Here is a 26,385-nt window from a genome sequence, read left to right on the forward strand (position 1 = left end):
AGGACGAGCAATCGCGGCAGCAACTGGAGCGTGTTGGCTCCGTTGATGACAAGATGGCCGCCGACGAGGAGGGTCGCTTCACCTGCAGGGACTGCGGCAAGACCTTCAAGTTCCTGTGCTTGCTCAAATCGCACCAGCGCATCCACACGGGCGAGCAGCCGTTCATCTGCTCGCAGTGCGGACGACGTTTCTCCTTCAAGCAGTCCCTGCAGAGACACAAGCAGACGCATAAGCCCGCCAGGTACGAGCGCGTCGTCCACGGCGAGGCGCTTAACTCGCACGTCCGCGGCCGCTCGGTGTGCTCCGAGTGCGGCCGCAAGTTCGCCGGCAAGTCGGCGCTGATGAGGCACCTCCGGACGCACGGCGAGCGCGTCCAAAGTTCGCTCGGATGCCCTCAGTGCGAGCTGAGCTTCCGTTGCGCCGGCTCCCTTGCCAGCCACCTGCGCACCCACCGGGAAGAGCGATCCTTCTCCTGCAGCTGCGGCAAGAGCTTCGCCTACCGGACGGCGCTCGGCGCCCACCAGCGCATCCACCAGAAAGAGCGTCCACACGTCTGCGCCCAGTGCGGCAAGGGCTTCCTCTACAAAGGCGGTCTTCTCAGCCACATGAAGATCCACTCGGACGAGATGCCCTTCATGTGCTCCTTCTGCGGCAAGTGTTTCAAGAGGGAGCGCAACATGAAGAAGCACGAGCGCTGCCACACCAGGGAGAACGTCTACGCTTGCTCGCAATGCGACAAGAGCTTCGTGTACAAGGCCACCCTGATCCGCCACGAGCTGACCCACTCGGGCGAGCGGCCGTTCCTCTGCTCCGACTGCGGCAAGGGCTTCTTCTCCCACGGCGAGCTGCTCAAGCACGAGCGCTTCCACACGGGCCACAAACCCTTCCAGTGCCAGCACTGCGGCAAGAAGTTCACCCAGTCGTGCTACCTGACGGTCCACCTGCGCTACCACACGGGCGTGCGGCCGTACACCTGCGGACAATGCGAGAAGAGCTTCTTCAGCGCCACCCGCCTGAAGAGACACGCGCAGACGCACACGGGAGAGAAGCCCTTTCGCTGCGGCGAGTGCGGCAAAACCTTCAAGCAGTCCCACAGCCTCAAAATGCATCACCGCACCCATAAGATAACTTGAAGACCAGCTCTCGGTATGAATTACTCTTTCATAATGGATCTTTGTGAAATTTGCAATTAAACCTGCTACGGGATTGTGATAACATTTGGATAATTTATTAAGATAGGTTTTGGTTTTAGTATAATAATGACCAGAACATTGTTCTAGAAATTTGTTTTTTTTTTATTGGTGATACAAGATTACAGGGCAAAATATTTTAGACTTAATAGACTTGTAACATTTCGTGATGGGAGAACAACATCTTTTCAGAAAATGAGTATTTTTAGCTTGGGGTTTTATTTGGCTGACAAACGGAAAAAAAAGCTAAAAGAGCATTTGTGAGCTACACAACGATATGCAGTGTAATTGGGCAGTGGTCACTCCCCATAGCTTTGTTGCGGATTTTACTGTCGCACAAAGCGGGCACCAACGAGGACGACAGCACAAAATAATCGAGCCTCCAGCCCACGTTCTTTGACCTGGAATTCATCATGTAGGTCCAGAAGGTGTACGCGTTGGCCTGCTCGGGATAGAGCTCACGGAAGCTGTCGATGAAACCGGCCTCCAGGAGCTGCCCGAAGCCTTCGCGCTCCTCCGGGGTAAAACCTGCGTTTTTCTTGTTCCCCTTTGGGTTCTTCAAGTCGATCTCCTGGTGGGCCACGTTGAGGTCGCCGCAGAGCACCAGCGGCTTCTGCATGTCCAGCTCGCTTAAGTAGTTGCGGAAATCCTCGTCCCAGGTCTTGCGGTAGTCTAAGCGCACCAGGCCTCGGCCGGAGTTGGGCACGTAGGCCGTCACCAGGTAGAAAGTGGGGAACTCGGCTGTGATGACGCGGCCTTCCTTGTCGTGTTCCTCTTTACCTGAGTGATTGAAGACACCCTTCAAAGAAAATCTTTCTTCCTCTCCTCAGCACGTTTTTTTTAAACACTCACCGATGCCATACGTCACTTTGGTGGGCTCCGTTTTGCACAGCATGGCCACGCCGCTGTAGCCCCCCTTGTCGTCCGACACGCACCAGTACTTGTGAGGGTACTCGGGCATGGACGTGATGTCAGCCGGCAGATCTTTTTCGGAACACTTGGTCTCCTGCAGGCACAGAACGTCTGGATTCTCTTCCCGTACCCACTGGAAGGAAATACAAGAGTCAACAGGGGGGCATATGTGGTCTGGTTCTTCAGAGCCAACTCACATCCAGACCGTTCTTCTTCACCCAAGCTCTCAATCCATCTACGTTCCAGGAGGTGATCTTCATGTTGGCCTCCCGGTCGTCTTTACTGGTCATTTTGTCCGGAGGGTCTTCATACAGTATGGGGGTTTCTGGTTCTTTAGTTTTCTTTGCCTTCTTTGGGGTACTTTCTGTAAATTGGGCATGATGGCAGCAAGTATGGTGAGGTGAAAAGTTTTTTTTTTCTTATGCCGCACTCACCAGACGCAGCTTCATTGTCGCCTTCTGCTGTCGCCTCCTCTGCCTTCTTTCCTCGCTTCATGCTTGAACTTGCTCGAACGGTAGAAAACACACTTTGCACACCCGCAACACACACACGCCGTAGCAGGAGCGCCGCTGAGAAAAGGGTGGAGATAAAATTCATGTTATGTCATATCTTCAAACTGGAATGTGCTATCAGTTTATTCTTACTACAGCCTTAAGATTAGATTGTTTCTACTATTTCTTATGTTAACAATGCTTGCAAAACACAAGGTTGGGAAATGGAACTTTAGATATCGGCTTATTATTGCAGTTCCAATACTTTGTAAAATATGCATAATACAACAATTTAACCTGAAAGTCTAAAATGTATAACCTTTTTACTAAGTTTAATATTTTCTGCAGTGATTCTACCTTTATAGCCAAATGAAAAGCGAGATGCGTGAATATAAACGTGCAGTATGATTTATTATCAGAATACGCTTGACTGAATTAAATATACTAGAAAACACGCAAAAATTCAAATTCAAAAATGTAAACACACATATTGCACATGACCAATTCATAATTGCACAATGCATGTGGCTAACATTAGCATTTCATTGTAACAAAGACAACGGCTGGAGGCCTCTTGCAAAGAAGATTTTTGCCTGCGAATTAAGCGTCCATCAGCAAGCATCAAATGCTGCAAGTTTTAATATTCTCATAGGAGACCGCAAAAAAATGTCGATTTATATAGCATGCAAATATTCTTACTCGCACTTTAGTAGGATGCAAAGTCCCGGACACGCTGCTCGCTCAGCACCAGTCACTCCCCCCGAATGTTCATGCAAAACTAGACGCGTTGTAAGAGGAACTACAACTTGGAGTGCCTAATAATTATTATGATGTTAATAAAAATTCTAAAAACCTTTCAAAAAATAAATGTTTTGTGCTGTAGTATTTATAAGATAAAAATATAGTTTTTACACAAATTGGATTTTATTGCCATTACCTCGCGCATGCGCACACGGACAGAAAGCATACCGTCAAAACGCCTCATAGAAATTGTATTAACGATTCAATTATAAAAAAAATTCAAACGCACACAAGGACGGGACTAAATATCACTATGTCTACCAAATAATGGCGAAATATTTTTGCGGGAAATATCTGACATCTAAATACGTTTATCGAATTTAGCACTCAGGCGATTCGGACGTCCCAGTATTTTGGGTCCTCGGGACCTCACATGGACGAGTCGAGGAAGTGTTATAGATACACATTTATTTATGTTTTGTAAAAACAGCGAATGTGGACTAATGTGAGTTTATAAAAGGTCTAATGTAAGTACAATGGTTGCTGGGTATTCACTAAGTTTAATGGGTGACCAAGTAAACACTGTAGTATTCTTTTGTATTATTCTAGCAACATGGGTAGCTGTAAAGAATGCTAATATTTTTTTACTCAATCTGGGAAATGGAGTCTCTTGCTGTTTGATTACTTATCAATAATTACCCAAGTGCAAAATACCAGTAGTGCAACTCATTACTTTGCATTCTCATTACAGACTTGAAAATACTTTTTTGCTGCAATGACTGTAGTGATTGGATTTGAGGGCAGTGCCAATAAAATTGGCATTGGGATCATCAGGGATGGAGAAGTACTTTCCAACCCTAGACGGACCTACATTACACCTCCTGGAGAAGGCAAGAATATTTGGGATGAACATGACTCCATAAGACCACTATGATGATATTTTGATGTTCTTCTCAACAGGCTTCCAGCCCAGCGACACAGCCAGACATCATCGCTCTGTTATACTGACTGTCTTAAAGGAGGCTCTGGAGGAAGCAGCTATAGAACCTTCTGACATTGACTGTGTGGCGTATACAAAAGGTTGCTCAGCACATTGTGAATAAGTTGATTGTGTATATATTGGTTTGTCTTTTCATCAGGTCCTGGCATGGGTGCCCCCTTAGTCATAGTTGCTCTGGTAGCTCGCACAGTGGCCCAGTTGTGGGGCAAACCCCTCGTCGGTGTCAACCACTGCATTGGTCACATCGAGATGGGCCGACTCATCACTAAAGCCAACAACCCCACCGTGCTTTATGTCAGCGGCGGGAACACGCAGGTTGGTGACAGGATTTCGTCTTGCAGCTGTTTATTTTTATTTTTTTATACAAATCTTTTGTGCATTCGTTCTACAAAGGTCATCGCGTACTCTGAGCGGCGGTACAGAATCTTTGGAGAGACCATCGACATCGCGGTCGGGAACTGCTTGGACAGATTTGCCAGAGTTATCAAGGTTTGTGTTATATTCATTTTTGGGTGAACAGCTACTATTTATACATGAATTATTTTACTGTGCAGATTTCAAACGATCCCAGTCCAGGCTACAACATCGAGCAGCTGGCCAAGAAGTGAGTCGTAGTAGATATTCAACGAAAAAGCTTTTTCGATAATATCACTTTTTCATTTTATTATGCAGAGGCTCTCAATATGTGGAGTTGCCATATACTGTAAAAGGAATGGATGTCTCGTTTTCTGGGATACTGTCCTACATTGAGGTGAGTATTTAATTTATTTTTATTTCTTTATTAAAGAATAACGAACTTATATGATGCTGTTCTTATAATATAGGAAGCCGCTAATAAAATGCTTGGATCCGGTCAGTGCACAGCAGAGGACTTGTGCTTCTCCCTACAGGTTAACTTGATAGACTCATTAAATATTTTACATCTATTATTGATGTATATGTTGGGAAAATATTTTTGGGTTTCTTCAGGAGACTGTTTTCGCAATGCTGGTGGAAATCACAGAGCGGGCCATGGCTCACTGCGGCTCTCAGGAGGTTCTCATTGTCGGTGGTGTTGGCTGTAAGTCAAACTGAGCACTAATGTTTAGTTCATACTAAAAAAAAAAAAAAAACATTCACAGGTAACCTGCGTCTCCAGGAGATGATGGGGGTCATGTGCAAGGAAAGAGGAGCCAAACTTTTTGCCACGGATGAAAGGTAGACCTGCACTGAGCAGAAGATAATATCATACTAAATTAAATTGCGACACGTTGTAGATTCTGTATCGACAACGGCGCCATGATCGCTCAAGCCGGCTGGGAAATGTTTCGATCCGGCCAAGTGACCGAGTTGGAGGACTCGTGGATTACGCAGAGGTAAAACTTTCAAGCCTGCTTTTTTTATTTTTTATTTATGACCACTGCTTGTGTTGCAGATATAGAACAGATGAAGTGGAGGTGACATGGAGAGATTAATTGGCGGAAAGCATCACGGACACTTTGAGGGAAAAGTTTTGACTCTGTCCCATCAGATCTTCTCTCAGGTAGCTTCTGATATATTGTGCATATTAGGTGAAGTGCAGCCAGCCCTCAAGTGTTGGGAGGAAGTGGTTATTTTATTTTATTTTTTTTAATAGACCACTCACCTCCTGCACACTTGAAGCTTCCTGTCCAAAAAAACATGTCAGTGGGACACAATTGTACTCAACTTGATTTAATATTTGTTTTTCTATACAATTCAGGTTCAAATATACATTTAAGAAAATCCAGAGTCACTTATTTCCAATAAACAGCCATTAGTCAAGTTTATTCGCTTTTATTAAGCAATACTGTTCACGTACATTCCTCCTCCAGTGTAATTTTTTTCCAAATTCTTTTTCAAAAATCAACATATTGAACACTGAGCTCCCTTATGAATTCTCGAGCAACATTCACCTGATTAGAAAGCGAACAAGAAACAACAAAAGAAAACGGAACAAACGGGGGAGGGGGGGGGGCTCTTGGGGGACAGCATTAAGATCCAACAGGGCTAAAGGGGGAATTCTACTGTGCCTTTGAATACACCCCTCTGTAAACCGAAAAAAACATTAAGAGTAAAAACTCGAGTAGGTATAAGACGCCACGCCTCACATAGAATTGGGGAGGTGGAAAAAATAAAACACCGTACATAACTTTCTCGCACGGCCATTGCTAATAACAGATTCATCTTTAACAAAGTGCTTGATTGACCACACGCTTTACATGGGACACAGTTGGTTAAAACAGCAACTTTCAAAAAAAGGGGGGAAACGGTCTGATTACTTAAGGCAGACTTTTTAATAAGGCGATTAAAAATAATAATAACGTTCATTGCTGTAAGATCTCGAAAAGGAGTTAGTCCAAAGTGTCTCAGTGTGGCTTTGCATGAAGACATCATCCTGAGTGCAGCGTGTGAGAGGGGACTCCAAGAATCGTCCGACGTTAGGTGTCGTAATGTGCATGAAGGCGCGTGTTGATTGTATGTGTGTTTGTGTGTCGGTCTGGATATGCTTTGGGGTTCCATGCGCTGCTAGGCTGGGTGCTCCTGGAAGTCCTTGTACCACACAACTCTTTTTGGATCTGAGAAGAAGACAGAAAGAACCTTTTAAAATTCAGTTAGCATTTGATAGGTGTTGTGATCAACTTAATGGTCAAGTCAACGTACCTTTTTTCTGTTGGTTACAGATTGCATTCCATTCTGCAGAGAAACAAACAAAAAAAAAAAGGTTACAAAACTAAATACTTGTAACTATTTGATAACGATTAAAATTTGGTCCATTACCTCTATTGTGGAAGTTCAGAGCCTCCACGAGGTGGCGACAACTGAGTAGCATCTCCCCATTGTGCTCGTCCAGCTCCGAGTGTGTAGCCGAGGCGGTGGAGGTAGTGAAGGGTCTGGGGGTTTCTTCAGGGGGATGGATTACGAGTGGCGGTTCTACTGGCGCTTGCGTGTCTGTAGGTTGAGGTGCGGGGGAGTCGGGGGCAACGGGATGAGGGTTGGCGCCCTCTGCGACAGGTCTGGTCTCGCTGATGAAACTGAGCCCCCATTGGTTTTGGAGCAGGACGCCGATGGCGGGGCGGTCGTCCTCCAGAATGCCGCTCGCCGTTTTGGCTTTCACCTTGGAGGCGTAGCTGACGGCGGGCTGCAGCTTGGCGGGGCTGTCCTGCACCGGGAAGGCAGGCGGGGGCTTGAGGAGCGACAGACTGTCCTCCACCCACCTCTCCTTCTGGTTCACCTTTTGCGAGCGGCTGAACCCCTTCTGGCTGACCTCTCGGCGAAGGCTGCGGCCTTTGTGCTGCTGCAGGCCTTTGCGCTCCTTTTCCTTGCGGAAGCCAAAGGCGTGCACGTGGCCCGGTCCGTTCAGGTCCGAGTCGGGGGAGAGATGCCGGGACTCTCCTCCAGAGATGCAGCCTCCGCCTCCTCCCCCGCCGCAGTTGCCGGAACCGGGTGACAGGCGGCGGTTTCGGATGTGTGGCTCTGGGTTGGTGGTCGCAACGAGGACTGCTGGGTCGCACAAGGGATCGGACTCGCAAACGATATTACTGGCTTCCCATGTACCTGAAAGAACACAGCCATATAACGAAATGGGTTGGATTAGTACAGAGGAGATCCGGGTAGTGAACAGATCATTATTTGTATGGATCAAATAAAGACAAGATTGTTTGATTGCCTTTATTCAAGCCACTATTTGAACGGGTGATGTCACCCAATGGCGCTTTAGAAAGAAAAAAAAAATCCGAGTGAGGTCACAAGAGAACTGACGGTAAAACACTGGCCTGGTTTCAAGTTAAGCTCCACAAACAAATAAGGGGTGGAGGAGGCTCAACTGAACGCAGACTCCGACCGAACATTCGAGAACTCCCAAGTGAAAAAGTAGCAGGTTGAGACGGCGCCGAGGTTGCTAATCCCCCAAGACAGACGCTTGTTAGCGAACCTTCATTAGCAGGGTCACGATATGGAAGAATCACGCGACGTTCAAAACCCCGAAGTTTCGATCGGCGATCTTCCGAAGAAATGAAAGCGTGCGCTAAGCTAGCCGCGCTCGACAAAGTTTCGTAACCCATTCAATGCAAAGCGGGGAGTCGCCAGCCAGCGAGGCTCTTTGAGGTAGCGGCGTTAGCCATGTCGGCGAGCGCCTAAAATAACGCTTCGAATGACTTCAATCCTTCAAATATATCGACGAGTCGCACATTCATACCTGTCTTGATATGCATGTCTTTTCGCCGAAATCGTCGTTGAGCGCGGAGCGTTGAGTTAACTTTTGTTTATAGCGTTGGGATAACGTCGGTTCGCCTGGAAGTCTCGCTCTCTTGCCTTGCCTGCCACCACCAGGAAACGACACCACAATGTGGGTGGGACAGGAAGTAAAGCGGGCCCATAAATAAACGCTCCGGCGGGAAACCCGGAAGTGTACACGGACGAAATACGTACCGAAAGCACACGTGATAAGCACGTGGGCAACGACGAGTGGAGCACATGACGTCATGTTCTTTGACATCATTGAATCATTTTATGAGAATACCCTGCCACAAATTAAATCGGAACAGCATCGAGAACATTCAGTAAATTCAACAGTGTTTTTTTTTTTTACTTTATTTGTGATCATCAAAGCAGATCATGAGGTCTGCATAATACTTTATGCCTAAGACATTTCTCTGAACATCTTAAACCTGAGGACTTTTAAAAGGAGACACCAGAAATAAGTCAAAGACAAGTGCTGTAAAAATAGGCCAATATTTCTGTTTGTCATAAAATAAGATTACAGTAATCCCTCATTTATCGCGGATAATTGGTTCCAAAAAACACCCGCGATAAGTGAAATCCGCGAAGTAGTGGGCAGGCTAACGAGTTAGCGGAAAGATGCTAATTCGCGATTGTGCTAACACGCGAAAACAGACTTCTAAAGGATTGTAAACGAACATTTGAAGCAATACTACATTGTCCTAAATGTTGGACACATGTTTCCTCAATTTATTAGTTTTATTTTGACTTTTAAATGTTGTTTTTAATTTGGAAAAAAAATCCGCCATGCAGTGAAGCCGCGATAAACGAAACGCGAAGTAGCGAGGGATCACTGTACTCACCAATGATTGACAGATTTCATTTAACAGCGGCGACAAAATTCAAGTACATCGAATGTAAACAGTGAATATAAAAAATAGAAAAGTTAAAAGACATTTTTTTTTTTTGTTGCTGTACATTGTTTTGTTGCTGTTCACCCACACCCATTGAGTTCTTCAAGTTGCTGCTGCTGCGCTTTTTCTAGCTCATCCAGCCTCTCACGGAGTTGGACCATCTCCTCCTCTTCCTTAACACACACAGAAGAGAAGATCTTGCCGTGTCCTGCAACATATCAACATGTCAACCTACCGGAATGTTTGATCCCACGTCCGTGATGCCGAATGGGTTCTGCGTAGAGGTGAGGACGGCGGGACCGAAACTGAAGGCGCCCTGGTCGGCCAGCAGGAGGCGACGGAACTCGTTGTGTTTTCGTTGGAGCTCTCGCATCCTTCTGCGGAGCTGAGCGTGCTCCTCGGAGTGAAGTGGACGTCTGGAAACAAAGGTTAGTGATGCACAATGGCAAAAATTTTTTTTTTTTGTTAATTTGAGGCTGACTTGTTGGCTGCTGCAGCTTCTAATTTCAGTTCCTCTATTTGAGCCTTCAACAGTTGGATCTTATTCTGCAAGCTCTTCTCTTTGCTCTCCGTCTGGGTTCTTCTCTGCATCACAAAAGGTAAGTGGATTAAAAAAAAAGTCTCGACACCCCTGTTGAAATATCAGGGTTCGTTTTTTCAGCCTTAATTAGGAGTACCTTCTTTTGAGCCACTGCGGCCCTCTTCATTTTATCTTTGAGCTGCGAGTATTTCTCCTCCAGCTTGGCCTCTCTCTCTTGCAGCTTATGTTTCTCCTCCAGCCACTCGATTTGGTTCTCCTCCACCCGCCTGCCGCAGGAACACATTGCAGGATGGACACAATGACAAAAAAATCGAGGTCGTGTTTTACGTACCGCTCTGCCTCATGTTGGCTCCTCTCAGCTTGGGTTCGGGCAGTCCTCAGTTCCTCCCTCACCCCGTCCACTTTAGCTTTCAGGCGCAGATTTGCTTCCATCAACTCGGCTTCAGAGCGCGACAAAGTGCTCAGCTCTGCACACAGCTCCTCATTTTTCTGTTATGAGAAAAATCATCAGCTGATTGAATGATGTAAGAAAATTTTGGGGTTGTCCTACCTGCTTCAAATTTGACGCCGCGACCGTCTGTCTCTCCAGTTCCTCAAGCTGGATGCTTTGCTGCTTTAATCTAGTCCTGAAAGACCCAAAAAAATATTTGCATAAGAAAATTGACTTAAAATTGTCAGGATAAAGTCTGACCTCAGGGTCTGCAGTTCTTTGCGAACAGATTCTTCTCCTCTTTGGGCCATTCGGAGCTGCTCCTCCCACTCTTCTTTCTGGGCTTGCTCTTTGGTGTCCTGCAGCGCCCTCTGCTGTTCCAACTCAGCCAGCCGGTGCTCCAACTCCATCCTGAGGGCAATCCAAGCAACACCATTTTTTTTTCTTGAATCGCTATTATTTTCTTGTCTTACCTTTCCTCCTGTAAGACAGCTGATTTGTAGATTTCCTCGTCACGAGCCGACTGCACCTTCCTGGCCACCTCCCTCTCTTTTTCCACAATAATTTCCTTGTGTCTCTCCACGGTGTGCTTAAGAACTTCCACGTCTGTCTGCAAGCCTGGAAAAAAAAAAGACTTTTGTAAAACCTTTTTAAGATGGTTAAATGGATCAGAAAAAAATCGCTAACCTTCCAGTTGACCTTTCAGGGCATCTCTCTCTCTTTCCAGTTCGCATTTTGAGCGGGCACATTCCAGTTTGACGTTGGCCATCTCCATTTTGTGGGAATGCGTCAGGCTTTCGATCTGTCAGGAGCGCCACAAAGGTGATGCTACTTTTAGCATATTCACATAAAATATCAAAAAATGGATTACCTGTCCGCTAAGAGCGTTAACTTGCTTCTCAGCTTTGTGCAGTTGTCCAGTGAGCTGACTGTTCTGCTCGTGGCTCAGCCGGAGTTCGCTCTCCATCCGCTCCAGTCGCGAGCGTAAAGATTGACGCTCCGCCTGGAACGTTCAAACAACTTTCAGTTATGTCTCACCACGCAGTGATGGAAAGCTGGATGTTGGACCTCCAGAGATTTCAGAGCAGCCTGAGACTCCGCCAGTTGCCGGTTCTGAACCCGCTGAACGTTCTCCGCCTGCTGCTCCGAGTGGTCCTTCTGAGCTTGCAGCTCGGCCACCTCTGCTTGCAGAGCCTTCAAGCGCAAGGTGAGCTGGGTTTTCTCCCTCAGCAGAACCTCCACTTGTCTCCTGTCGTGATGAGAGTCGGCATTCTGGTACTGGGCTATTAGGTTCTCCTTGTCTTTGTCCAAGTGGGCAATCTAGCCAGAGAGAAAGACTTATTGTCTGGAGCCATTTTTTTTTCTTCTCAGTTTTCAATCAAGCTCACCTCGGCCTCATAGCGCAGCTTTTGCTCCTCCACGACACGAGCGTGTTCTTCCTTTTGGTGTTTAAACTGTGCATTGAGCACAGTGTAGTCATAACGCAGCTTGTTGAACTCTGACCTATACTTCTCTGCCTCCTACACACAAATCAGTATTATACAGTGGGCTTGATTATTCAAATTGAACACAGACCTCTTCCAATCTGGCGAAACGTTCTCTGACTGGTCCCTCCATCTCCTGTTGAACCTGAGCTCTGAGCAACTCCAGACGCTGAGGAGTCATCACCTGGTACATTTCACACAAAGTAGCGATTATACATTTACAGGGGGGAAAAATATTTTTATATTTTATGTCAAAATGAGTGTACCTGCAGTCTGAGCTCCTCCGTCTCCCTGTTTTTTTCCAGAATTTCTCTTGTGCGCTCAGCTAACTGCAACTGGAGCCTCTCGAGTTTACCCTGCAGATGCCGTACCTCCTCTTGTACCTGGATGAACTCCTCCTGCAGGCTGAGGAAACTTTTTTTCTTAAATATCAGATGTTGATTGAACATATCCATTCTCGTGCTAGATCGTACCTGGTGTGTTCGGTTTTAAGTGTCTCATAGTTGCCTCGATGGAGTTCACACTTGGTCCTCTCGTCCATGAGCATCTTCTGAAGCTCCATCTCGGCCCCGGCAGACAATCCCGGCATGATTGCAAACGTCTCCGCGCCAGGCCCCGGCGGAAAAGACTGCTGGAGGGCCGAGGAGCTCATGTCACCTCTAATAGACATCAAAAACGGACAAAGGTAAGGCGATCGTCTGACTCCACAAGCTACCTTCTCAATTATAACAGCTCAAGCCAAACGAGGACCTGCAGTCAAGTTGGTGTGCTATTTGAAAAGTGTCTTCCTTTGTTGTCAGTCTCCATGGCAGCTATGTGAAGAGTCAGGCTATTATTTGATACAATCACAGCCTCTTAGCTGTCAAGACAAGGTTGTTAATCAACCTCAAGTGATTAGTTCGCTCCCTTGCTTGGCTGCAGCATTTGTTGTGGAGACGAGACCGGGTCTGGGGCAGCTGATAACAGCGGCAAAATCATTTAATTGCAAACATATTAAATTATTGTTACACTGTAATGTAAAATATGTTAACACAGGATTTCATGGTGCACCAACTGGCTCCAGCTCATTAATGCAAACAAGAAATTTGCACAGGAATAATCGTGCATGTGCATATAGTTTTGTTATGATGACGTAACACTGGAAAGTACAACAAAAATATTTAGTATTCAAATATCGCGCCTTGTCTCCCGCCATTCATGAACGATATCCAGCCGCCTTGCACGACGACAAATACCGATGATATTTGATCTGAAATTGGTTTGTTAATATTTAAAGACGACATTACAGAAGAAACTCAAATTTCTCGCAATGCAGCTACACCCAAGCTAAGATTACGAAATCAACAAATAGACTTTGCGTTTATGGATAAAGTTACGTCTATGCAAAACGATCCTCTTACTTACGGTTCTAATTCTGCGTCGAAATGAGCACATGAACACTTATAATTATTATTTTTTTCCTCAAAGTTGTCTCATACTCGGTTTGCTAGCTTTTTAGACAACTAGCGCATTTTAAAACTACAAACTAGAGGATGATGGGAAATGTATTTTTTTTAGGCTTATGCTTGGCGGCGAAATGAAATGCAATACCGCCCTCTTGTGGATCAAAGTCAAAGTCTCCTTTATTGTCAATTCCTCCGCATGTCAAGACACACAAAGAGATCGAAATTACGTTTCTCACTATCCCAGGGTGACAAGACAGAGTTCACAACGCACATACAAGTAAACAACACAGGAAAAATAACACAAGAAGTCAACATCAATGAACAATAAGCGTGATAGCACGCTAGCCGCTCCCGATGCACAGCAGAGTCCGGTAAGATGACAGTCAACCAGGCCACTGTGAACACGAGCACACAGCAGGCACGCACTGTCCGGTTCGTGGATCCTATCAGACGAACGCAACCCATCTTGTCGCGAACGAACGTACGCCAGGAGAATGGAACGCTGGGCGAGCTGGGTTGGCCGCAAGCCTGGCCCGACGTCTCCGTGCTGGCCCCTCTTCTGCTGCTTCGCAGACCCACTGCCGACGCATCCCAACAATGCTCCAGGACAGAGCAGTCCGAGCTCACGACACAGTCCAACCGGGGGAGGAAGAGCAGGCCAGTCCGGCGTCGCTCCATGACGAAGCAGTCCGAGCGCCCTTAATCTCTCCGCACCAAAGTCCAGAACGCCATAAAATCCACTTCCGCCGATGTTGAGCAGAACATGCCCGCCGCACTAGTAGCACGACGTATCACACGAGACGAACACACACAAAACTGCCGGACAAACACTCAGTAAACACTCACACAACACCGAACGGGACAGAGAGTGGCCGCTGCGTGTGCACGCGCCGCCATCTTGAACCATACGCGATGGTAACAATTTATAGTGTCACTTTTAAATGAATAATCTCGTTGTCAGGGATTATTTACTCACTTGAATAGGGGAAATTGAAGACCATTATAGAGAAGCCTTGTCCTCCTTTTGTTCTATACATCCAAGTTCTTCCATTTGCTGGTGCTGGAGTTTTTCCAGATCATCTACTCTCTGACGAAGTCGGGCTATTTCTCTCTGCTCCTCCTCCTCTTGCTAAACAAATTACGAATTTGACACTAAAAATGGGCAACATGGTTGGTGAGACGTACTTGCACATTGGAGAGCATCATCTCAGACCCGAGGAAGAGGGCGGGGCGGGTCGGCGAGGTGATTTGGGCCGTACCGACGCTGAAAGAACCGTTGCTACACATCAGGAGGCGTCGGAATTCGTTGTGCCGCTGCTGATAGTCCATCAACCTTCTGGGGAGGTCACAATTGCCTTCAAATCAGATGACTGTGGAAATTATCAGGCGTGTTTTTCTTCTCAGACTCACTTGTTGGCTGAAGCACCGTCCTGTTTGAGTTCATCTATTTGCTCCCTCAGCATTTGGATGGTACTATGCAAGCTCTGCTCTTTTTTCTCCTCCAGGTCTCGCCGCTGCGCAATACAACAAAACGCACTCTATAACCCGGGAGCAAATCAATTTTGACGTGGAAGGAGCACCTTCTTCTCAGCAGACGCTGCTCTCTGCAGTTTGTCTTTCAGCTGAGTGTATTTATCTTCTAGCTTAGCTTCTCGCTCCTTACTGTCCTCCACCAGCCTGGGGGAGGAGCAAGAATTGGGGTAAGAGATTTTTACCAGCATGCTGATTCAATCGCACCTTTCTGCCCCGCGACGAATGTTCTCCTCCCGCATGATGTCCACTTTTTCCCTCAGACGATCATTTGCTTCCATCAGCTCCGCTTCAGACCGTGACAGCGCCCCCAGGTGGGAGTAGAGTTCCTGGTTTTTCTATTGAAGTAAAAACATTTTAGAAACTCACCACTAGTCTAAATACGATTGATATTGTGTGTGTATATTTTGATTTTGCATAATGTTTGTCTACTCACCTCCTTTAAGTCACTCACTTCTGCTTTGTGTCTCTCCAGCTCCTCCAGATGACCACTTTGCTGCTTTAATTTAGCTCTGAGAAGATCAAATGTTTGACATTCAACCACGTTTAGAGTTCTTGGGGTTGAAACCAGGAAAAAAAAAAGGTAAGTAAACCAACCTGAGGCTTTGAAGCTCTTTCCGGACAGACTCTTCTCTCTTATGGGCCATCTGAAGGTGGTCCTGCCATTCGTCTTTCTGGGTTTGCATATTCATCTCCTGCATCGTCTTCTGCTGTTCAAACTCCAACACACGTTGCTCCAACTCCAGCCTAAAACAAAAAAAACAAAAATCAGGAATTTTGTAATCTGTCAAACCCGCTTGGATCTTCTCACTTTTCCTCCAGCAAGGCAGTCGTCTTGTACATCTCCTCATCACAGACAGACTTCACCTTTCTGACCATCTCCATTTCTTTCGCCACAAGAAGCTCATTGTGTCTCTCCAGCATTCCCTTTAAATCCACCACCTCTATTTGCAGACCTGAGGACACGTAATTCAGACATTGGCCACTAGTATCTGAAATAAATGTCCTTCCATGAGCATGAAAAGCTAAAAAAAAGTCAATTTACTTTCCTTCTGGGCTCTCAGCGAATCACACTCCCTCTCCACCTCGCCTTTGGAGCGGTTGAATTCCAGTTTGGCGTTGTCCAACTCGGTCTTGTGTGACAGCTTCAGGCTTTCAATCTGACAGTCAAACAATGCGCCCTCTGCTGGTCTAAATATGTAACTTCACGCTTCATTTTTTATTATGGACTGGCTTGATCTCACCTGGCAGGTGAGGGAATTCACTTCTCTTTTAATTTTATGCAGTTGTCCGGTGAGCTGGTTGTTCTGCTCCAGGCTGAGATGAAGTTCGCTCTCCATACGCTCCAGTCGCATCGACATGCACTGGCGCTCTGACTACAAGCGGCGTCCATTAAAACATCTAACTCACCTTCCGAGATACCGGCGGTCTCACCTCCAGCGACTTCACCATGGCCTGAGTCTCGGTAAGTTGTCTGTTCTGAGAAAGCTGGATGCATTCCACCTGCTGGTCCGAGTTGTCCTTCTTCGCTTGCAGCTCGTCCACCTCCGCCTGAAGACCTTTCAGCAACATGGTGAGCTGCGTTTTCTCCTTGAGCAGAAACTCCACTTGCTTCCTTTCGTACAGCGGATCTACGTTCTTGAACCGCGCCGCCAGATTCTCCTTCTCTTTCTTCAGATAAGCAATCTAACAGGTAAAATATTTTTACAATCATCTCAAAATGAAACACTTCCTGATTCCCTCACCTCCACCTCATAACGCATCTTCTGGCCTTCCAGTACACCGACGTGTTCCTCCTTTTGGTGTTCAAATTGAGAATTGAGCATGGTGAAGGCGTAGCGGAGCTTGTTGAACTCGGAACGATACTTTTCTGTCTCCTACACATCGTAGAAGAAAATTAGGTGTCAATGTAAACTTCTAAAAAATTATTTTACAACACCTCTTCCAATTTGTTGAAACGTTGTCGGACTGGAGCTTCTAACTCCTGCTGCACTTGAGTTCTGAGCAACTCCAGACGTTTTGGAGTCATCACCTGCAATTTAGGACGGATTGTATTTTATTTCAGATACAATCATACATTTCAAATTTTATTTACCTGCAGCCGAAGCTCCTCCATCTCCCTTTTTTGATTGAGAAGTTCTCTTGATCGCTCAGCCAACTGTAATTGGAGCTTATCCTGCTGGCCATGGAGACGTTTGACTTCCCCCTGAATATGCAATAGCTCATCCTGCAAACTAACATTTAATTTTTTTTAAAATCTTCTCTTGAGTAGTGTTAACCAGCAGTGGTTTAAACAATACTCAAATCAAAATAGAACCTGGAATGTTCTATCTTGAGAACGTTGTAATTTGATTTGTAGGTTTCACACTTCCTCTGAAGATCAGACAGCATGTGATGAAGCTCCATCCCGGTCGCAGGAACCATCGGCAGGTTGGAAGCGTCCATTTTGATATAAACTATAAAGTAATAATGAGGGAGGCAAGCTTATGCTATGTTTTGTGTTCAAACATCAAAGTTAATATGGTGACATGGATCAGAGGTATGATGTCATAAACAGTGGTGCGTTTGAGTGCCCTCTGGTAAATGGGAATTCTCAACTTACATATGTTGAAAGTGCAATTCGTTGAAATAATTGCAAAAATATAATGGTTAACTGCTGTCAAGTGGTTTTATCGTTGCTTGCAAGTCAGTGAATACATTGATAAAAAAAAAAAATCAATAAAAAATAACGACGCGTTGATTCCAGAGTTGCGCAATCACTTGCCAATCTCAATTCGTAACTTTATTCCCTCATAAAACAAACATGATGCAATGACCATAAATAAAATGTAAACACCAAAAAAAGGTTTAATGGAAAAAAAACTCGACCGCTGAAACATAATGTGCACAACAGCAAGTCTCCAAATTTACAGGGAATCATTGTAAACAGATTTATTACAAAACATGATACAAAGTGAGGAAAAAAAAAAATCACTAAGCCGGCTGTAAAAACAACTCTTGGTACTTGGATTTGATTAATAATAAAAAAATAAAATATCGCTTATTAGTCTTTGTTACAAAAAAATATTTGATTGAAGCTATGAATTAGAGTCTTCTTTCTTATTTCTCGCAATGCAGCTACACCCAAGCTAAGATTACGAAATCAACAAATAGACTTTGCGTTTATGGATAAAGTTACGTCTATGCAAAACGATCCTCTTACTTACGGTTGTAATTCTGCGTCGAAATGAGCACATGAACACTTATAATTATTATTTTTTTCCTCAAAGTTGTCTCATACTCGCTTTGCTAGCTTTTTAGACAACTAACTAGCGCATTTTAAAACTACAAACTAGAGGATGATGGGAAATGTATTTTTTTTAGGCTTATGCTTGGCGGCGAAATGAAATGCAATACCGCCCTCTTGTGGATCATACGCGATGGTAACAATTTATAGTGTCACTTTTAAATGAATAATCTCGTTGTCAGGGATTATTTACTCACTTGAATAGGGGAAATTGAAGACCATTATAGAGAAGCCTTGTCCTCCTTTTTTTCTATACATCCAAGTTCTTCCATTTGCTGGTGCTGGAGTTTTTCCAGATCATCTACTCTCTGACGAAGTCGGGCTATTTTTTTCAAAGTCAAAGTCTCCTTTATTGTCAATTCCTCCGCATGTCAAGACACACAAAGAGATCGAAATTACGTTTCTCACTATCCCAGGGTGACAAGACAGAGTTCACAACGCACATACAAGTAAACAACACAGGAAAAATAACACAAGAAGTCAACATCAATGAACAATAAGCGTGATAGCACGCTAGCCGCTCCCGATGCACAGCAGAGTCCGGTAAGATGACAGTCAACCAGGCCACTGTGAACACGAGCACACAGCAGGCACGCACTGTCCGGTTCGTGGATCCTATCAGACGAACTCAACCCATCTTGTCGCGAACGAACGTACGCCAGGAGAATGGAACGCTGGGCGAGCTGGGTTGGTTTCTCTCTGCTCCTCCTCCTCTTGCTAAACAAATTACGAATTTGACACTAAAAATGGGAAAACTGGCATAGATAATGGGAAATATGGTTGGTGAGACGTACTTGCACATTGGAGAGCATCATCTCAGACCCGAGGGCGGGGCGGGTCGGCGAGGTGATTTGGGCCGTGCCGACGCTGAAAGAACCGTTGCTGCACATCAGAAGGCGTTGGAATTCGTTGTGCCGCTGCTGATAGTCCATCAACCTTCTGGGGAGGTCACAATTGCCTTCAAATCAGATGATTGTGGAAATTATCAGGCATGTTTTTCTTCTCAGACTCACTTGTTGGCTGAAGCACCGTCCTGTTTGAGTTCATCTATTTGCTCCCTCAGCATTCGGATGGTACTTAGCAAGCTCTGCTCTTTTTTCTCCTCCAGGTCTCGCCGCTGCGCAATACAACAAAACGCACTCTATAACCCGGGAGCAAATCAATTTTGACGTGGAAGGAGCACCTTCTTCTCAGCAGACGCTGCTCTCTGCAGTTTGTCTTTCAGCTGAGTGTATTTATCTTCTAGCTTAGCTTCTCGCTCCTTACTGTGCTCCACCAGCCTGGGGGAGGAGCAAGAATTGGGGTAAGAGATTTTTACCGGCATGCTGATTCAATCGCACCTTTCTGCCCCGCGACGGATGTTCTCCCTCATGATGTCCACTTTTTCCCTCAGACGATCATTTGCTTCCATCAGCTCCGCTTCAGACCGTGACAGCGCCCCCAGGTGGGAGTAGAGTTCCTGGTTTTTCTATTGAAGTAAAAACATTTTAGAAACTCACCACTAGTCTAAATACGATTGATATTGTGTGTGTATATTTTGATTTTGCATAATGTTTGTCTACTCATCTCCTTTAAGTCACTCACTTCTGCTTTGTGTCTCTCCAGCTCCTCCAGATGACCACTTTGCTGCTTTAATTTAGCTCTGAGAAGATCAAATGTTTGACATTCAGCCACGTTTAGAGTTCTTGGGGTTGAAACCAAGAAAAAAAAAGGTAAGTAAACCAACCTGAGGCTTTGAAGCTCTTTCCGAACAGACTCTTCTCTCTTATGGGCCATCTGAAGGTGGTCCTGCCATTCGTCTTTCTGGGTTTGCATGTTCATCTCCTGCATCGTCTTCTGCTGTTCAAACTCCAACACACGTTGCTCCAACTCCAGCCTAAAACAAAAAAAAAACAAAAATCAGGAATTTTGTAATCCGTCAAACCCGCTTGGATCTTCTCACTTTTCCTCCAGCAAGGCAGTAGTCTTGTACATCTCCTCATCACAGACAGACTTCACCTTTCTGACCATCTCCATTTCTTTCGCCACAAGAAGCTCATTGTGTCTCTCCAGCATTGCCTTTAAATCCACCACCTCTATTTGCAGACCTGAGGACACGCAATTCAAACATTGGCCACTAGTATCTGAAATAAATGTCCTTCCATGAGCATGAAAAGCTACAAAAAAAATCAATTTACTTTCCTTCTGGGCTCTCAGCGAATCACACTCCCTCTCCACCTCGCCTTTGGAGCGGTTGAATTCCAGTTTGGCGTTGTCCAACTCGATCTTGTGTGACAGCTTCAGGCGTTCAATCTGACAGTCAAACAATGCGCCCTCTGCTGGTCTAAATATGTAACTGCACGCTTCATTTTTTTTATTATGGTGGCTTAGTCTCTCACCTGGCAGGTGAGGGAATTCACTTCTCTTTTAATTTTATGCAGTTGTCCGGTGAGCTGGTTGTTCTGCTCCAGGCTGAGATGAAGTTTGCTCTCCATACGCTCCAGTCGCATCGACATGCACTGGCGCTCTGACTACAAGCGGCGTCCATTAAAACATCTAACTCACCTTCCGGGATACTGGCGGTCTCACCTCCAGCGACTTCACCATGGCCTGAGACTCGGTAAGTTGTCTGTTCTGAGAAAGCTGGATGCATTCCACCTGCTGGTCCGAGTTGTCCTTCTTCGCTTGCAGCTCGTCCACCTCCGCCTGAAGACCTTTCAGCAACATGGTGAGCTGCGTTTTCTCCTTGAGCAGAAACTCCACTTGCTTCCTTTCGTACAGCGGATCTACGTTCTTGAACCGCGCCGCCAGATTCTCCTTCTCTTTCTTCAGATAAGCAATCTAACAGGTAAAATATTTTTACAATCATCTCAAAATGAAACACTTCCTGATTCCCTCACCTCCACCTCATAACGCATCTTCTGGCCTTCCAGTACACCGACGTGTTCCTCCTTTTGGTGTTCAAATTGAGAATTGAGCATGGTGAAGGCGTAGCGGAGCTTGTTGAACTCGGAGCGATACTTTTCTCTCTCCTACACATCGTAGAAGAAAATTAGGTGTCAATGTAAACTTCTAAAAAATTATTTTACAACACCTCTTCCAATTTGTTGAAACGTTGTCGGACTGGAGCTTCTAACTCCTGCTGCACTTGAGTTCTGAGCAACTCCAGACGTTTTGGAGTCATCACCTGCAATTTAGGACGAATTGTATTTTATTTCAGATACAATCATACATTTCAAATTTTATTTACCTGCAGCCGAAGCTCCTCCATCTCCCTTTTTTGATTGAGAAGTTCTCTTGATCGCTCAGCCAACTGTAATTGGAGCTTATCCTGCTGGCCATGGAGACGTTTGACTTCCCCCTGAATATGCAATAGCTCATCCTGCAAACTAACATTTAAATTTTTTTAAAATCTTCTCTTGAGTAGTGTTAACCAGCAGTGGTTTAAACAATACTCAAATCAAAATAGAACCTGGAATGTTCTATCTTGAGAACGTTGTAATTTGATTTGTAGGTTTCACACTTCCCCTGAAGATCAGACAGCATGTGATGAAGCTCCATCCCGGTCGCAGGAACCATCGGCAGGTTGGAAGCGTCCATTTTGATATAAACTATAAAGTAATAATGAGGGAGGCAAGCTTATGCTATGTTTTGTGTTCAAACATCAAAGTTAATATGGTGACATGGATCAGAGGTATGATGTCATAAACAGTGGTGCGTTTGAGTGCCCTCTGGTAAATGGGAATTCTCAACTTACATATGTTGAAAGTGCAATTCGTTGAAATAATTGCAAAAATATAATGGTTAACTGCTGTCAAGTGGTTTTATCGTTGCTTGCAAGTCAGTGAATACATTGATAAAAAAAAAAAAAATCAATAAAAAATAACGACGCGTTGATTCCAGAGTTGCGCAATCACTTGCCAATCTCAATTCGTAACTTTATTCCCTCATAAAACAAACATGATGCAATGACCATAAATAAAATGTAAACACCAAAAAAGGTTTAATGGAAAAAAAACTCGACCGCTGAAACATAATGTGCACAACAGCAAGTCTCCAAATTTACAGGGAATCATTGTAAACAGATTTATTACAAAACATGATACAAAGTGAGGAAAAAAAAAAATCACTAAGCCGGCTGTAAAAACAACTCTTGGTACTTGGATTTGATTAATAATAAAAAAATAAAATATCGCTTATTAGTCTTTGTTACAAAAAAATATTTGATTGAAGCTATGAATTAGAGTCTTCTTTCTTATTTCTCGCAATGCAGCTACACCCAAGCTAAGATTACGAAATCAACAAATAGACTTTGCGTTTATGGATAAAGTTACGTCTATGCAAAACGATCCTCTTACTTACGGTTGTAATTCTGCGTCGAAATGAGCACATGAACACTTATAATTATTATTTTTTTCCTCAAAGTTGTCTCATACTCGCTTTGCTAGCTTTTTAGACAACTAACTAGCGCATTTTAAAACTACAAACTAGAGGATGATGGGAAATGTATTTTTTTTAGGCTTATGCTTGGCGGCGAAATGAAATGCAATACCGCCCTCTTGTGGATCATACGCGATGGTAACAATTTATAGTGTCACTTTTAAATGAATAATCTCGTTGTCAGGGATTATTTACTCACTTGAATAGGGGAAATTGAAGACCATTATAGAGAAGCCTTGTCCTCCTTTTTTTCTATACATCCAAGTTCTTCCATTTGCTGGTGCTGGAGTTTTTCCAGATCATCTACTCTCTGACGAAGTCGGGCTATTTTTTTCAAAGTCAAAGTCTCCTTTATTGTCAATTCCTCCGCATGTCAAGACACACAAAGAGATCGAAATTACGTTTCTCACTATCCCAGGGTGACAAGACAGAGTTCACAACGCACATACAAGTAAACAACACAGGAAAAATAACACAAGAAGTCAACATCAATGAACAATAAGCGTGATAGCACGCTAGCCGCTCCCGATGCACAGCAGAGTCCGGTAAGATGACAGTCAACCAGGCCACTGTGAACACGAGCACACAGCAGGCACGCACTGTCCGGTTCGTGGATCCTATCAGACGAACTCAACCCATCTTGTCGCGAACGAACGTACGCCAGGAGAATGGAACGCTGGGCGAGCTGGGTTGGTTTCTCTCTGCTCCTCCTCCTCTTGCTAAACAAATTACGAATTTGACACTAAAAATGGGAAAACTGGCATAGATAATGGGAAATATGGTTGGTGAGACGTACTTGCACATTGGAGAGCATCATCTCAGACCCGAGGGCGGGGCGGGTCGGCGAGGTGATTTGGGCCGTGCCGACGCTGAAAGAACCGTTGCTACACATCAGGAGGCGTCGGAATTCGTTGTGCCGCTGCTGATAGTCCATCAACCTTCTGGGGAGGTCACAATTGCCTTCAAATCAGATGACTGTGGAAATTATCAGGCGTGTTTTTCTTCTCAGACTCACTTGTTGGCTGAAGCACCGTCCTGTTTGAGTTCATCTATTTGCTCCCTCAGCATTTGGATGGTACTATGCAAGCTCTGCTCTTTTTTCTCCTCCAGGTCTCGCCGCTGCGCAATACAACAAAACGCACTCTATAACCCGGGAGCAAATCAATTTTGACGTGGAAGGAGCACCTTCTTCTCAGCAGACGCTGCTCTCTGCTGAGTGTATTTATCTTTTAGCTTAGCTTCTCGCTCCTTACTGTGCTCCACCAGCCTGGGGGAGGAGCAAGAATTGGGGTAAGAGATTTTTACCGGCATGCTGATTCAATCGCACCTTTCTGCCCCGCGACGGATGTTCTCCTCCCTCATGATGTCCACTTTTTCCCTCAGACGATCATTTGCTTCCATCAGCTCCGCTTCAGACCGTGACAGCGCCCCCAGGTGGGAGTAGAGTTCCTGGTTTTTCTATTGAAGTAAAAACATTTTAGAAACTCACCACTAGTCTAAATACGATTGATATTGTGTGTGTATATTTTGATTTTGCATAATGTTTGTCTACTCACCTCCTTTAAGTCACTCACTTCTGCTTTGTGTCTCTCCAGCTCCTCCAGATGACCACTTTGCTGCTTTAATTTAGCTCTGAGAAGATCAAATGTTTGACATTCAGCCACGTTTAGAGTTCTTGGGGTTGAAACCAAGAAAAAAAAAGGTAAGTAAACCAACCTGAGGCTTTGAAGCTCTTTCCGAACAGACTCTTCTCTCTTATGGGCCATCTGAAGGTGGTCCTGCCATTCGTCTTTCTGGGTTTGCATGTTCATCTCCTGCATCGTCTTCTGCTGTTCAAACTCCAACACACGTTGCTCCAACTCCAGCCTAAAACAAAAAAAAACAAAAATCAGGAATTTTGTAATCCGTCAAACCCGCTTGGATCTTCTCACTTTTCCTCCAGCAAGGCAGTAGTCTTGTACATCTCCTCATCACAGACAGACTTCACCTTTCTGACCATCTCCATTTCTTTCGCCACAAGAAGCTCATTGTGTCTCTCCAGCATTGCCTTTAAATCCACCACCTCTATTTGCAGACCTGAGGACACGCAATTCAAACATTGGCCACTAGTATCTGAAATAAATGTCCTTCCATGAGCATGAAAAGCTACAAAAAAAATCAATTTACTTTCCTTCTGGGCTCTCAGCGAATCACACTCCCTCTCCACCTCGCCTTTGGAGCGGTTGAATTCCAGTTTGGCGTTGTCCAACTCGATCTTGTGTGACAGCTTCAGGCGTTCAATCTGACAGTCAAACAATGCGCCCTCTGCTGGTCTAAATATGTAACTGCACGCTTCATTTTTTTTATTATGGTGGCTTAGTCTCTCACCTGGCAGGTGAGGGAATTCACTTCTCTTTTAATTTTATGCAGTTGTCCGGTGAGCTGGTTGTTCTGCTCCAGGCTGAGATGAAGTTTGCTCTCCATACGCTCCAGTCGCATCGACATGCACTGGCGCTCTGACTACAAGCGGCGTCCATTAAAACATCTAACTCACCTTCCGGGATACCGGCGGTCTCACCTCCAGCGACTTCACCATGGCCTGAGACTCGGTAAGTTGTCTGTTCTGAGAAAGCTGGATGCATTCCACCTGCTGGTCCGAGTTGTCCTTCTTCGCTTGCAGCTCGTCCACCTCCGCCTGAAGACCTTTCAGCAACATGGTGAGCTGCGTTTTCTCCTTGAGCAGAAACTCCACTTGCTTCCTTTCGTACAGCGGATCTACGTTCTTGAACCGCGCCGCCAGATTCTCCTTCTCTTTCTTCAGATAAGCAATCTAACAGGTAAAATATTTTTACAATCATCTCAAAATGAAACACTTCCTGATTCCCTCACCTCCACCTCATAACGCATCTTCTGGCCTTCCAGTACACCGACGTGTTCCTCCTTTTGGTGTTCAAATTGAGAATTGAGCATGGTGAAGGCGTAGCGGAGCTTGTTGAACTCGGAGCGATACTTTTCTCTCTCCTACACATCGTAGAAGAAAATTAGGTGTCAATGTAAACTTCTAAAAAATTATTTTACAACACCTCTTCCAATTTGTTGAAACGTTGTCGGACTGGAGCTTCTAACTCCTGCTGCACTTGAGTTCTGAGCAACTCCAGACGTTTTGGAGTCATCACCTGCAATTTAGGACGAATTGTATTTTATTTCAGATACAATCATACATTTCAAATTTTATTTACCTGCAGCCGAAGCTCCTCCATCTCCCTTTTTTGATTGAGAAGTTCTCTTGATCGCTCAGCCAACTGTAATTGGAGCTTATCCTGCTGGCCATGGAGACGTTTGACTTCCCCCTGAATATGCAATAGCTCATCCTGCAAACTAACATTTAAATTTTTTTAAAATCTTCTCTTGAGTAGTGTTAACCAGCAGTGGTTTAAACAATACTCAAATCAAAATAGAACCTGGAATGTTCTATCTTGAGAACGTTGTAATTTGATTTGTAGGTTTCATACTTCCTCTGAAGATCAGACAGCATGTGATGAAGCTCCATCCCGGTCGCGGGAACCATCGGCAGGTTGGAAGCGTCCATTTTGATATAAACTATAAAGTAATAATGAGGGAGGCAAGCTTATGCTATGTTTTGTGTCCAAACATCAAAGTTAATATGGTGACATGGATCAGAGGTATGATGTCATAAACAGTGGTGCGTTTGGGTGCCCTCTGGTAAATGGGAATTCTCGACTTTATATGTTGAAAGTGCAATTCGTTGAAATAATTGCAAAAATATAATGGTTAACTGCTGTCA

The 26,385-nt window shown here is 44.9% G+C and overlaps 7 protein-coding genes across 44 annotated transcripts in view; 2 read left to right on the plus strand and 5 right to left on the minus strand.

Annotated features, from left to right (window-relative positions):
• LOC125992245 (zinc finger protein 11) overlaps positions 1 to 1,133 on the plus strand; it is a 43,917-nt gene extending 42,784 nt beyond the window's left edge. For all 8 annotated transcript variants that reach the window (XM_068649552.1, XM_068649547.1, XM_068649549.1 and 5 more), the window contains one exon: positions 1 to 1,133. In XM_068649552.1, the coding sequence (XP_068505653.1) occupies positions 1 to 1,133 (1,133 nt within the window).
• On the plus strand, positions 1,011 to 17,636 carry osgep (O-sialoglycoprotein endopeptidase). 6 transcript variants are annotated; one of them, XR_011086172.1, is made up of 24 exons: positions 1,011 to 1,146; positions 4,086 to 4,224; positions 4,295 to 4,414; positions 4,474 to 4,649; positions 4,728 to 4,823; positions 4,889 to 4,938; positions 5,007 to 5,085; positions 5,159 to 5,224; positions 5,304 to 5,394; positions 5,456 to 5,531; positions 5,591 to 5,689; positions 5,749 to 5,856; positions 9,598 to 10,065; positions 10,228 to 10,322; positions 11,165 to 11,259; positions 11,341 to 11,644; positions 12,011 to 12,108; positions 12,227 to 12,606; positions 14,872 to 15,066; positions 15,160 to 15,210; positions 15,372 to 15,479; positions 16,183 to 16,361; positions 16,433 to 16,589; positions 17,256 to 17,636. XR_011086172.1 is itself a non-coding variant. In XM_049761130.1 (12 exons), the coding sequence occupies exons 2-12, from the start codon at positions 4,110 to 4,112 to the stop codon at positions 5,786 to 5,788; spliced, it is 1,008 nt and encodes a 335-aa protein (XP_049617087.1). In that variant the 5' UTR covers positions 3,557 to 3,861; positions 4,086 to 4,109; the 3' UTR covers positions 5,789 to 6,116. The 6 variants fall into 6 exon arrangements, 1 of the variants encoding a protein (XP_049617087.1); XR_007489577.2 differs by lacking the exon at positions 1,011 to 1,146 and adding an exon at positions 3,557 to 3,861; XR_007489578.2 differs by lacking the exon at positions 1,011 to 1,146 and adding an exon at positions 3,557 to 3,861 and having other exon boundaries at positions 9,654 to 10,065.
• On the minus strand, positions 1,336 to 3,449 carry apex1 (APEX nuclease (multifunctional DNA repair enzyme) 1). 2 transcript variants are annotated; one of them, XM_049761132.2, is made up of 5 exons: positions 3,293 to 3,449; positions 2,537 to 2,671; positions 2,300 to 2,466; positions 2,043 to 2,235; positions 1,336 to 1,970 (listed from the first exon to the last, which is right to left on the minus strand). In XM_049761132.2, the coding sequence occupies exons 2-5, from the start codon at positions 2,595 to 2,597 to the stop codon at positions 1,456 to 1,458; spliced, it is 936 nt and encodes a 311-aa protein (XP_049617089.1). In that variant the 5' UTR covers positions 2,598 to 2,671; positions 3,293 to 3,449; the 3' UTR covers positions 1,336 to 1,455. The 2 variants fall into 2 exon arrangements, with proteins under 2 accessions (XP_049617089.1, XP_068505678.1); XM_068649577.1 differs by having other exon boundaries at positions 3,299 to 3,438.
• On the minus strand, positions 6,113 to 8,696 carry si:ch211-214j24.10 (uncharacterized protein LOC558894 homolog). Its single transcript, XM_049761133.1, has 4 exons — positions 8,530 to 8,696; positions 7,113 to 7,889; positions 6,996 to 7,028; positions 6,113 to 6,910 (listed from the first exon to the last, which is right to left on the minus strand). The coding sequence occupies exons 1-4, from the start codon at positions 8,543 to 8,545 to the stop codon at positions 6,861 to 6,863; spliced, it is 876 nt and encodes a 291-aa protein (XP_049617090.1). The 5' UTR covers positions 8,546 to 8,696; the 3' UTR covers positions 6,113 to 6,860.
• Positions 8,905 to 13,453, minus strand: cep83 (centrosomal protein 83). Its single transcript, XM_049761089.2, has 17 exons — positions 13,326 to 13,453; positions 12,672 to 12,733; positions 12,395 to 12,580; positions 12,188 to 12,326; positions 12,013 to 12,105; positions 11,826 to 11,957; positions 11,506 to 11,757; positions 11,309 to 11,440; positions 11,125 to 11,239; positions 10,911 to 11,055; positions 10,699 to 10,848; positions 10,558 to 10,633; positions 10,339 to 10,496; positions 10,144 to 10,273; positions 9,948 to 10,051; positions 9,702 to 9,882; positions 8,905 to 9,639 (listed from the first exon to the last, which is right to left on the minus strand). Exons 1-17 carry the CDS (start codon positions 13,353 to 13,355, stop codon positions 9,547 to 9,549), a joined length of 2,178 nt encoding a protein of 725 aa, XP_049617046.1. The 5' UTR covers positions 13,356 to 13,453; the 3' UTR covers positions 8,905 to 9,546.
• LOC125992248 (centrosomal protein of 83 kDa) lies at positions 13,519 to 18,514 on the minus strand. Of its 5 annotated transcripts, none has more exons than XM_068649575.1 (16): positions 18,380 to 18,514; positions 17,265 to 17,352; positions 16,992 to 17,130; positions 16,836 to 16,928; positions 16,642 to 16,773; positions 16,331 to 16,582; positions 16,141 to 16,272; positions 15,942 to 16,056; positions 15,708 to 15,852; positions 15,494 to 15,643; positions 15,333 to 15,408; positions 15,104 to 15,234; positions 14,947 to 15,043; positions 14,777 to 14,880; positions 14,552 to 14,702; positions 13,519 to 14,495 (listed from the first exon to the last, which is right to left on the minus strand). In XM_068649575.1, exons 1-16 carry the CDS (start codon positions 18,438 to 18,440, stop codon positions 14,367 to 14,369), a joined length of 1,995 nt encoding a protein of 664 aa, XP_068505676.1. In that variant the 5' UTR covers positions 18,441 to 18,514; the 3' UTR covers positions 13,519 to 14,366. The 5 variants fall into 5 exon arrangements, with proteins under 5 accessions (XP_068505676.1, XP_068505675.1, XP_068505674.1 ...); XM_068649574.1 differs by having other exon boundaries at positions 16,331 to 16,567; positions 17,214 to 17,352; XM_068649573.1 differs by having other exon boundaries at positions 14,950 to 15,043; positions 17,214 to 17,352.
• LOC137839495 (centrosomal protein of 83 kDa-like) lies at positions 18,508 to 26,233 on the minus strand. 21 transcript variants are annotated; one of them, XM_068649562.1, is made up of 16 exons: positions 22,801 to 22,935; positions 21,634 to 21,772; positions 21,412 to 21,550; positions 21,256 to 21,348; positions 21,062 to 21,193; positions 20,751 to 21,002; positions 20,561 to 20,692; positions 20,360 to 20,474; positions 20,125 to 20,269; positions 19,909 to 20,058; positions 19,748 to 19,824; positions 19,523 to 19,649; positions 19,366 to 19,462; positions 19,196 to 19,299; positions 18,977 to 19,121; positions 18,508 to 18,899 (listed from the first exon to the last, which is right to left on the minus strand). In XM_068649562.1, the coding sequence occupies exons 1-16, from the start codon at positions 22,859 to 22,861 to the stop codon at positions 18,801 to 18,803; spliced, it is 2,007 nt and encodes a 668-aa protein (XP_068505663.1). In that variant the 5' UTR covers positions 22,862 to 22,935; the 3' UTR covers positions 18,508 to 18,800. The 21 variants fall into 21 exon arrangements, with proteins under 21 accessions (XP_068505663.1, XP_068505657.1, XP_068505658.1 ...); XM_068649556.1 differs by having other exon boundaries at positions 20,125 to 20,474; positions 20,751 to 20,987; XM_068649557.1 differs by having other exon boundaries at positions 19,523 to 19,650; positions 19,767 to 19,824; positions 20,125 to 20,474.
• Positions 26,234 to 26,385: the final 152 nt, after the last annotated feature.

Source organism: Syngnathus scovelli, chromosome 22, assembly GCF_024217435.2.
Source record: "Syngnathus scovelli strain Florida chromosome 22, RoL_Ssco_1.2, whole genome shotgun sequence".
NCBI lineage: Eukaryota > Metazoa > Chordata > Actinopteri > Syngnathiformes > Syngnathidae > Syngnathus > Syngnathus scovelli.